Source organism: Lucilia cuprina, chromosome 3 (genome assembly GCF_022045245.1).
Source record: "Lucilia cuprina isolate Lc7/37 chromosome 3, ASM2204524v1, whole genome shotgun sequence".
Lineage (NCBI taxonomy): Eukaryota > Metazoa > Arthropoda > Insecta > Diptera > Calliphoridae > Lucilia > Lucilia cuprina.
In genome coordinates, this window is record NC_060951.1 from 60,361,599 (window position 1) to 60,373,535 (window position 11,937).

At 33.0% G+C, this 11,937-nt stretch overlaps 2 protein-coding genes across 2 annotated transcripts in view; both read left to right on the forward strand.

Moving 5' to 3' along the window:
• LOC111676011 (neuronal acetylcholine receptor subunit alpha-7) overlaps nt 1-11,937 on the forward strand; it is a 257,859-nt gene that overhangs the window by 166,006 nt on the left and 79,916 nt on the right. The window lies entirely within an intron of this gene.
• Nucleotides 8-8,375, forward strand: LOC124418729. The gene is made up of 2 exons (XM_046945937.1): nt 8-892; nt 6,790-8,375. Exons 1-2 carry the CDS (start codon nt 845-847, stop codon nt 8,044-8,046), a joined length of 1,305 nt encoding a protein of 434 aa, XP_046801893.1. The 5' UTR covers nt 8-844; the 3' UTR covers nt 8,047-8,375.

Genomic DNA, 11,937 nt, shown 5'->3' on the forward strand with positions numbered 1-11,937 from the left:
CAGCATTATAGACAAGAGGTCTATTGAGATTTTCCTTCAAGGGTGTCCATTTGATGAGGAAGACGTCTACCGCACGTAAGAAGTTCATTAAAGCACCAGAGGGAGGAAGAATCATCACAAAAATTAACAGAGAAGAAACTGTCTCCTTGACAAAAACGTCATTTGGTCACATATAGAAAGAAATAATTGAGTAAGTACAGTATTAAATTTATATTTTGTGCAACTGTTGCGAAATCTCTAGAAGATAAACTTAAAATTTGTTCGAAAATACACCACAATTATTAGCAAAAAACATAACCTCAAAATCTTCAAAAAGTTCCCTGTAATATCATCAATCATAAATTGTACCCCTTGTACCAACACTGGTGTTACATATTCACACACACTAAAATGAATAAGTAACAATCTGTCACACTCTTCCCGCCTTACATGATTGATTTAGCGCCAATAATTTTGTTTCGTTTTCAATCATTCCACTAACTCTAATTGCAATGAAAGAGAAAGACAACAAGATCAACTAAAAAATATCAAAAAGCAAAGTAAAGAACAAATGTGAAGATGTTAAGCCAAACAACGTATTATTGAAAAGTGAAGTGGAACGAAAGCATAAAAAAAATCAGTGTGAATAAAATATTTTAATAAAATTAAATAAACCAAACAAAGAAACAATTAAAACAATTAATATAAAACAAAAAACAATATTGTTCATCAACAAAATTGCATAAAAAAAACAAACAAAAAAAGAAAATCAAAAATTGTGAAAAAAAAAAACAAACAACAACACAAGAAGACTTCTCCTAGAAAAAAAAAAAAATCCAACAACTACAACAACAACAGGTGTCTCATGGCTGAAAAAAGAAGTTCGAGATTTGATTTTAGCGAGAAGAAAACGGTGAGTGGCTGGAGTTACTTACTTTATTAAATATTTTTTCGGGAAATTTGGCAACGTTTATTTTTCCTATTTTGCAAATACAAAAAATAATAACGGTGGATTTTTTTAACAAAGTATTGTTGTTGTACAAAAAAAGTGCTGCCGAATAATTTTCAACGAAAATAACAAAGAAACAAACGATAAGGTGGCTCAAAAAAAATTTTTTTTGAAAGTAATTTTTTTTTAATAAGGTGCGGTGGTTGAAATAAATATTGGTAAATAGTTATTAACGAAGAGAGGTGAAAAGAAACAAAATGATAATAAGGTGGCTCTAAAAATAAAATTTTACAAATTTAAGGCAAAGCTTTTTGGAAAAATTAATCTAATTTTTTTTTTTTTTTTCAATATACAGACGGATATTATTGGTGGAATTTTTCTTTTGAAAATAATATTAGGGGGCACCAAATTTTCAAAAAAAAAAAAAAAAAAATTGTTTGTTTTTTTTTATATACACAACGTTTCGCTGCAAAAACAAAATTTATATTTAAAGAAATTTTAAAGCAAAAAATTTTTTAAGATGGCGACGAAAAGAAAATGCAAATATGATATTCAACATCTAGCAACATATTGTTCATCATTCGATAAAATTTTACCTGAATCTCTTACGCTATCATTATTAGAAGTTAAACAAACTGAATTAGAAAGAAGGTGGACAAAAATGATTGAAACTTTTGAGGAATATATTGTAACGGGTGATAAGGTAAAAGAAGAAGAAGATCCTCATAGTGAAATTTATTTGAAATATGAAGAGGTTTGTGAACAATACCAAGTTTTAAAAGCCAAAATATTAGACATGATCAGGGATAAGACTCCTGCTCAGAAAACAACGGTAGTTCGTCATTCGTCGCTTAAGTTACCAGCAGTTGAAATTCAACATTTTGAGGGAGGTTTCAACAACTGGCCTGCATTTAGGGACATGTTTATGGCAGTCGTGGGAAATGAGCCTTCCGTAGCTCCAGCTCACAAATTGTACTACTTGCATAGCAAAACACGGGGGGAAGCGTACCAACTCATAAAGGATTATGAGTTAGTAGATTCTAATTTTGAGTTAGCCTGGCAGGCTTTAAAGAATCGTTATGAGAATAAGCGCATTTTGATAAATAACCAAATCAAGAAGATTTATGGTATCCAAGCCCCTATGAATGAAACATTGAAGTTTTTGAGATTGCTAAAAAATACGGTTAGCGATGCTTTATCAATTATAAATTCATTTCGAGTAGAAGTTGCAAGCAATGACCCTTTTCTTATGCACATTTGTACTTCAAAACTTCCTGAAGAAACTTCGCGAGCCTGGGAAGATTCTTTGAGTAACCACAAGGAATTGCCTACTTGGCAACAACTTAGCGATTTCTTATCAGAAAGAATAGAATCTTTGGAGACATTTACGAATTTAAGAAAACCTTCAAGTAAAGAGCTTCATGCTACAAAATCCCAAACTTTCCATTCCCAATATGAACCTGCAAAGAACAAATTTAGTTGCAATAAATGTAAGCAGAATCATCCATTAATGTTTTGCAAATATTTCAAGTCTTTATCAGTTAAGGATCGAATAAAATTTGTATACTCAAATAAATATTGTGCAAATTGTTTTTCAACCAATCATTATAAATCAAAATGTACTAGTACAAAAAATTGTAGCCGATGCAACAAACGACATCACACTATGCTCCATTTGGACTTTGACGAAAAATCGAAAATGGGTCCAACTTTAAGGACATCGCCCAGTCGATATAGGAAAGATGATGAAAGGCCATCTGGGTCCGGGACTCAAAATATATCAAATATACAATCAGGGGGATCTACAACTGATAGTACTACCGAATTTGAAACAATTCAAACTCATTTTTCTCAACATAAAGGAACTACGATTTTACCTACAGCTTTAGTTCATGTGGAACATATAGGCGAAACTTTTACTATTCGAGCGTTGTTGGATGGAGGTTCAGAATCTAGTTTTATATCGAAACGTATTCAACAAAGTCTTGCCTTGCCACTTGAGGCCCATAGCTCCCAAGTATCTGGACTTGGTGGAACAATAGTAGGGTATTCTAAAGGAAAATGTAATGTAACTATTAAATCGCGTCAATCAGATTTTAAGATTAAAATAAAGGCTATTGTAGTCCCGAAACTGGCTCATTTTTTGCCTTCTAGGCCTATTCGAATTCACAATTTGCTGGAAATTAAAGGCTTGTGTCTAGCAGACCCCTACTTTTTTAAACCATCAGCCATCGACATGATTATTGGTAGCGATTATTTACCGTTTATAAATTTAGTTGGTGTGAAGCTTAATGTTGGAAATTGCCTTGAAGCAAGAGAGTCCTACTTTGGATGGTATTTGTCAGGTCCTGAACCAGTGAACGAGATCACTTCCTTTCATACAGTAATCTCTAACTCAGAGGATTTGGTTCTTCACGAGCAATTACGAAAATTTTGGGAGCTAGAAGAGGTTGAAAAAAGCGAGGTAGAGAATGAGAGCGATGTTCATTGTGAAAACTATTTTCAGAAAACCACAACTAGACAATCTGATGGGCGTTATATAGTTCGACTTCCTTTTAAAGAAAAATATCCCAATGAAATATTTTTAGGTCCATCAAGAAATATGGCACTTGCACAATACCACAGGATGGAAAAAACTCTTGATAAATCCCCTGAATTAAAAGAACAGTATATGAAAGTTCTCCAAGAGTATTTAGATTTGCATCACATGGAACCAGTAGTATATTATGAGCCCAAACATGAAAAACATTCATCATTTTTTCTTCCACATCATGCTGTCATAAAACCCGAAAGTAAAACGACTAGGGTACGAGTGGTATTCAATGCCTCGAAAAAGACTGAAAGTGGTTTCTCCCTGAATGATTGTCTATACCAAGGCCCTACACTTCAAAAAGATTTAATCCAGATAATGCTACGTTGGCGAAATTACAAGTACGTATTTACTGGTGATATACAAAAAATGTACAGACAGATTTTGATTCATGAAGCAGATCGTCCATACCAACGAATTCTATTCCGTAACACAGCAGACGGTTATGTGAATTCGTTCCAATTGAATACTGTGACCTTTGGGGTGAATAGCGCACCTTTTTTGGCAATCAGGACTCTACTAGAGCTAAGTAAAGATTGCAAAGTATTGTATCCCACGGCATCCGCTATTTTGAAAAATGAAGTATACGTGGATGATATTTTGTCCGGTGGGCACACACTTGAAGAAGCCAAGCTCAAACAAGGCGAGCTTTCAAAGGCTTTAAAATCAGCAAAATTTCCATTAAAGAAAATGACTGCAAATGATCAGTCTCTTCTCGAGGACTTGCCCCGGGAGGATCTTCTAGACGAAGATTTTTTGAAACTTGCTGCTTCCAGCACGATAAAAACCCTTGGAATACGATGGAATGCGATATCGGATTCATTTTATTATGTTGTTGATACAATTGAAATTACCCCCTCCACTACAAAAAGAAGAATTTTGTCGGTAATAGCAAGATTATTTGACCCTCTAGGTTGGCTTGGCCCAATAGTCATAATTGCTAAAATACTAATGCAAGAGTTATGGGAGGAAAAATCCGATTGGGATGAAGGGGTATCTCCACTCATACTTACACAATGGAATTCATTTTTGAAGAATCTGCCATTTATAACAAACATTAAGATTCCTTAGATGGGTAGGTTTCTCACCACAGTATCGCATAGAGATACATGGCTTTTGTGATGCCTCAGAGAAGGCTTATTGCGGTTCTGTGTACATCAGAACAGAAAGCTTAGAAGGACAAATTGATTGCAAATTGTTAGTTGCAAAAACAAAGGTAGCTCCAATTAAGAGGACTACGATTCCGAAGCTCGAATTGTGTGGAGCTTTATTGCTTGCTAAGTTAATACAATGCTTAGGTACGAACTGCCAGTTCACCTATGACTTATTTTTGTGGACAGATTCGTCTATAGTATTAGGCTGGTTGCAGAAACCACCTAATACATTGAAAACTTTTGTTGCAAATCGTGTGGCCCAGATCGTCAACATTGCAAGTACTCGTCACTGGAAGCATGTAAAAACCGAAGAAAATCCCGCAGATATAGGAACACGTGGCTGCTCCCCCCAGGAACTGGCAGATAAAGAATTGTGGTGGCATGGGCCCACCTGGCTAAAACTTCATAGATCATTTTGGCCAACTCCACGTACTTTTGATCCAACAGACCTAGAGGTTAAAAATACTACAACACTATACTTAGATGTGAAAAGTATTGATTTACTTGAAGAATTTTCATCGTTCGAAAAGGCGTTGAGAATTCTATGCTATAGAGTTCGATTTATAAACCGAGTCCTTAAAAAACCATTCTCGACCGAAAAGTTCATTACTTCAGAAGAAATAAGCTGTATGAAAATTCGACTCATCTCTATTGCCCAAAAGATATATTTCGGAAAAGATTACAATAATTTAAAAGAAAAGAAATCATTAAGTCGCAAAAGCAGATTGTTAACGTTGAGTCCATTTATCGATAAAGACGACCTTTTACGAGTCGGTGGCAGGCTTAGTAATTCAGGTTTAAGTTACGAAGAACGTTATCCGATTATAATTCCAGAAAGGTGTCATTTTGCAAAACTACTCGTTAATTTTACGCATCGGATCCTGCTCCACTCTGAGCATCATATAATGCTACGAGCAATAAGACAGGGATACTACATCCCAAGAGTGAAAAATCTCATACGAAAATGCATACGTGAGTGTAAGGCGTGTACAATTTATAAACATAAGTTCCAGCAACAAATTATGGCCGCGCTCCCACCAGAACGAGTGAATTTCTCCCTGCCATTTACTTACACCGGAGTTGACTTTGCTGGCCCATTTAGCATTAAATCCTCCAATCTAAGGAATGCTAAAATTCTAAAAGGATATGCAGCCGTCTTCGTCTGTTTCAGTACTCGAGCTGTTCACTTGGAAAGCTGTTCAGACCTTTCCACTGATGCTTTTTTGGCTTGTTTTGACCGATTTACTGGGAGAAGAGGTCTCCCTAAAACAATGTTTTCCGATAATGGAAGAAACTTTCTCGGAGCAAGTTATGCCTTACTCAAAACCCACAATAGTTTCTTGAAGTCAGCAGAAAAGGCTCTAATTGAAAAATACAGCACTCATGGTTTCAATTGGTCTTTCATTCCACCATACGCACCCCATATGGGTGGCCTCTGGGAGGCTGCAGGGAGGAGTATGAAAACCCATTTAAAAAAGATTACTGCAAACTTATCATTTACCTATGAGGAATTTTCTACACTACTTGTTCGTATCGAAGCCGTTTTAAATTCGAGACCACTGTCACCAATAACAGAAAACACGACGGAAGTTTTACCGCTAACTCCAGGTCACTTACTTCGAGGAGCCCCGATTACTGCTCTACCAGAAGCCCCTGATGAACCCCAAATAGAAAATGTGCAATTTTTGAAACGATGGGAGAGAATAAAAGCACTTCAACATATTTTCGCCAGAAGATGGAAAACGGAATATATATCCGAGCTTCAACGGCGCTTTAAATGGCAGAAAGAACGAGACAACTTAAAGCCAGATGATATAGTCATAGTTAAAGAAGACTTTTTACCACCTACAGAGTGGCGGCTTGGCCGTGTAACCAATGTCATTTACGGTCGTGATAGCAAAATAAGAGTTGCTGAAGTTCGCACTAGAAACGGTACTATTTTGCGACCTGTTGTAAAGTTATGTTTATTACCAACAAATAACCCTAATGATCCACCTAAAAGATGTAACTAAGTAACTTACCAAATTTCCCCTCATCGAGTAAAAAGAGATCTCAATTGCACTTAATATTTATTTATACTGTACCTATTTCTTTTATCTCTTTCTTTTCTAATCTAGACTACCGGGAAACCAAAATGTCATATCTGTGGTCTAAATCACCCTTTAAAGTACTGTCGCAGATTTAAAGAATGGAGTCTGGGAATAAAGCGACTGTCCATAATAAACAAGGGTTATTGCCTTAACTGTCTGGCCTTTGATCACTCACGTCAGTGGTGCACTTCACGAGAACGTTGCCAGTTTGAAAATGGTCCCAACAAGCTGTGTAATGCTAGACATCACACAATTCTACATCGTGAAGAACGGGACCCACTTTCTTCCAGTTTTGAGGATGACAACCAATCGGCGTGGAGTGGTGATACAACAGTGGACAATGTTCTTTCTGAGGCCATGGTAGCAGTTAAGGTCGAAAATACTCCAGTCACAGATAAACTTACTGGGAATCGTTCTCTCCTAAATCCCACAGTCGCAGACAAATTAAACGCTAATCGTCCTCTCCTAGAGCCCACAGTCGCAGACAAATTGAACGCTAATCGTCCTCTCCTAAATCCCATAGTCACAGATAAATTGACTGAGAATCGTCCTCTCCTAGAGACCCCAAACGCAATTGACTCAACTGCGGTTTTTACTCTTCCTGAGACTACGGCAAAACAAGTGCAACCATCAAAGGGTGCAATAAAAAAAGTATTAACCAAACGCGGCACGCAGACAACTCCAACATCAAACCCAATCAAAAAACCAATTCCGAAACTATTGGAATCAGATTCGATAGACAGTTATGTTACGCTATCGAGACAAAAGCCTACTTGGCTAATTCAACCTCCACTGGTACGAGTAAACATGAACCATCGGGGATCAAAAATGTATACAACCTTTGTAATCAATCCAAAGGTAGAGAACTCCTATGTTCTAGCAGAGGTAGCGAGATGGCTACCAGAATTTAAATCAACAACCGATAAGCAAGGAAATCAGTGCGGTCTTTTTGTTTTAGAGCCCGCATTTCCACATAAAGAGTCAGATGAAATTATAGTCAAATTACCTATAAAGCCATATCTAGATGTCAACATATCTGAGCCCATTAACGACAGTGCGTTCATGATGCATTTTAAGCATTACCACCCTCTAGGACATCCATTCTTCAATACCTGGCGAGAAGTAGATGGAGTACTTGGTAGAGATATTGCCCAGAAAATTCTCTCCAATGAAATTGAAGTACCATTAGAAAACGGACCCTGTGCTCAAAAATCCAAATTTGGTTGGATAATCTATGGTCCTTGGAAAGGGTGCATTTGCCATTCGCCCGCGGGAGTATGTTGAAGCGACTTCAACCTATATTATTTTTTATAGTGTAGATGAAATTTCCATATTTACTTTTTTATATTTTCCTTTTATATTCATTTCTTGTACTCATTCTTATTTGCTGAATTACATTGAGTTATTTTGTTTTTGTTTTAATAATCCTCAGATCTCAACCTTTGTGGTTTTTAGTTTTAAGAAATTAAGTTAGTTGTTCTTTAACACTCAACAAAATTGTTAACTAATCTAAAGCAGCAAGAGGCTGTTAATAAATTTAATAGAATTGGAAGCTTTTGGTGTCTTTTCTCCCACAAGGGTATTTGGCCTGGGAAAGGCAAGCTCCCCCAGTTCTACACCCTTATTCACAAACAACATTTAATTTATAAACGTTTCATAAAATAAAAATTTTGTTTATAAATAAGGGGATAATTCACAAATAAAAGGAACGAATTTCGTTGTGTAATCTTAAAATGATATGAAGTTTTTGAATTTGTGTGAGTTTTGAAGTTATAAATATCAATATTTTTGACAAATAAAACTGCAAAGGAAATATTTGTATTTTGTATCAAGGGGGAAAATTAGTACACATTTTTCTCTAAGACTTTACGTAATTAACGTGTGATCATGTGAAGGCTCATTAAAAAAATATATTTTGATTTTAGCTTTCCCAATTTTTAGTGAAGTACCTTTTCAAATGCTTTGAAGAGTTTAAATCATGCTTTAATAGAGAAAATGGTAAAAAACCGAAATCTTAACTATTAATATTTTTTATTGTTTTGTTGCTAATTTTAAAGGTAATTTTTTACCCCTCAAACCCAAAGAATTTTGAAAAGGGGAAAATGTGTGGTTTTTGGTAATTTTTTTAAAGTTCTTCTGAATTTATATATTTTGAATTTAGCGTTAAATTTCGTCATATTATTTGCAGGAGTAAAAAGCAAAAACAATATTATTTGATCTATAGACTTAATATCATAAATCATTTTAAATCCCGGGCAACGCCGGGTAGAAAAGCTAGTATATACATATATAAATATTAAAATTTACTTTACAACTAGGTCGCAATAAAAATATTCTTTGTTCGAAGCGAATGTCCAAAACTGTGATAAAAATATTTTGAAACTTCAGACATTAGATCATGATGTGACGTTAAGTCAGCAAATTTTTATCCCAATTAATCAAATTCCAATAGACAATGAAGAATATTTAGAACATCGGTAGATAAAGATGAAAATTATCCGTGTATAAATTTATTGTCAAAGAGTGGATTATACACAGAAAAAATATGCACATTTTTTTTCTTAACAATTGTTTTCTTGGGTTTATAACGAATTTGTTTAATTATTACACAGAAGAAAAATTTTTTCTAACAAACACTTTATCCAAATAATTTTAATGTATAAGTGTTTCAGTTTTCACAGTACAAAAATTTAATTTTCAGAATGTGAAATGATATTATTGTAAAATATATATATATATATATTATATATATATATATATATATATATTATATATATATATAAATATATATATATATATATATATATATATATATATATATATATATATATATATATATATATATATATATATATATATATATATTATATATATAATATATATATATATAATTATATATATATATAATATATACATATATATATATATATATATATATATAATATATATATAATATATATATATATATATTCAAATTTTAATTTTATAGAATTAGTAAAATGTTTGTTAAATTTTTTTTAACAAAATTTTTATAGATTTAATAAAGAATTTTCTGTCCAAATACAATAAATAATTAATCTGTTTCATATAAAATGTTTGCATAAATTTTAATACAAATAACTTAAGTTACTGTTTGGAAATATTGCGAATATTTATCATTATTTTTCGCAAATAGTATATTATTTTAATAAGAAAAGTCGGGAAATTTTTTCAATTAAAAATTTACGAATTTTAGCACTTGATTTTACGAATTTCGTGATAGGTCCTATTTTATTAAAAAAAACTAAGCGGCTTTATGAATTTTTTGTTTGATTCTGAATTTGGATTTAATTAAATATTTTTAAAATTTAATAAAAATTCTTTGTCAAATAGCCCAATTTATGTGTTTAATTCGTTGCGCAGAACAAACTAACATTTACATTTAAATTTAACAATGCTTTTCTTATGCACTTTGAAAAATAATGAACTTAGCTTTATAACGCAAGTTAATGAGAATATCTAAAGTATTTTTCAAAAATACATATACCTTAAATTTTATTGTTATTGTTAAAAGTAAACAGATTTTGTTTTTACTTTAAATATTATGATAGACACAAAAATTAAGTTAAAAAACTGTTATAAATCTGAATTAAATTTGAAATATTTTTTGTAGCTGCGACCCTACTTTAAACCAACAATAACATGACATTTTAAAATTTCAAAATGTGTTATTATTAAATTGTATTAAATTAAAAAAAAAATAAAATTAATAAAAACAAGTAGGAAAGTATAGTCGGGCATGGCCGACCATATAATACTCTACACCATGAGTATATTTTTAAAATTTTTACTTTTTATAAAATTTTTATTTTTAATAAAGAAAGTTTTATGTTGAATATTACCAATAATTCCAAAATATTTAAGCAATTTATTGATAAAAAACTAAAATTGCTAAATGAGGCTTTATATAGGTCAAATATGTACCGATCCTCGGTTAATTTGGGAAAAGGATATATTTCTAAATAACAATTAGTTACGTTGAGTTTCATTGCGATACAAATGGTTACAAGTCAATTTTAGACTTTTAAGTCATTTTTTGAAGGGGGGTTTGTATGGGGGCTAGGGTCAAATATGGGCCGATCCTTACGAAAATCTGCAGCGTCATTTATACTTACATAAAACTTATTTGTGCCAATTTTTAAAGAGATAGCAAAATATTTGACGTAATTATGGTATAAACGTAACTATACATAAAACTTATTTGTGCCAATTTTTAAAGAGATAGCAAAATATTTGACGTAATTATGGTATAAAAAGTTCAAATCGGGAGGTACGGTTGTATGGGGGCTAGATGAAATAATGGACCGATTTCAACCATTTTCAATAGGCTTCGTCCCAGTGCAAAAAAAACATGCTTGGTCCAAATTTCATCAAATTATCTTAAAGATTGCGCACAAGGTTTACATGGACAGCCAGCCAGCCGGACGGACATGTCTTAATCGACTCAAAAAATGATTCTGAATCGATCGGTATACTTTAAGGTGGGTATTGGACCAATATTTTTGTATGTTACAAACATCAGCAGAAACGTATAATACCCTCCCCACTATAGTGGTGTAGGGTATAACAATGAATTCAATTAATTTAATTGTCGGTATTGGTAACATTTTAATATAAAATATTTTTAATGAAATGGTTTTAGATACCCTTGCCCAAATGAAAGTATCTAGATGGCCGGATGATCTCTTTAAATATAGATTTCGCTTCAATAAGTTAACTGAAAACAAAATTAGTATGATAAAACCGGAAATTGAGGTTAACAATAAAGACTGTGTAACATCTGCTTGAGTTGCAGATCCTGAGGCGTTGCGTTGTTGGGGTAGAAGAGAGGTAAGAATATGTAGTAATGAAATTAATGTTTGCATATTCTGAATAAAAAGTATTAGATCCAAGAAGATGCGGCGGTTTAAGCCAACCAAGAGTCTTAAGGCGAAAGAATCTCAATTTAGCAAAATGAGTAGCTAAGAATTGTTTTCATTTTAAGCATTCTTAAATGTAAATATTTTTTCATTTAGGTATGTGTGTGACGCACAGTGGGGCAGAATTGAAATTTTTTGGAAATAAATCTGGCATTTCTAAACGGCTGATCCGATCGGGATAAAATTTGGCGTGAGCGTAGCCAAGGAGTATTCGAGT

Bases quoted from the DNA above. Each gene is read 5' to 3' on its own strand.
- LOC124418729 (XM_046945937.1), top strand. From the start codon at position 845: ATGGCTGAAAAAAGAAGTTCGAGATTTGATTTTAGCGAGAAGAAAACG. The intron at 893-6,789 runs GTGAGTGGCTGG...TTTCTAATCTAG, and splicing joins ATTTTAGCGAGAAGAAAACG to ACTACCGGGAAACCAAAATG.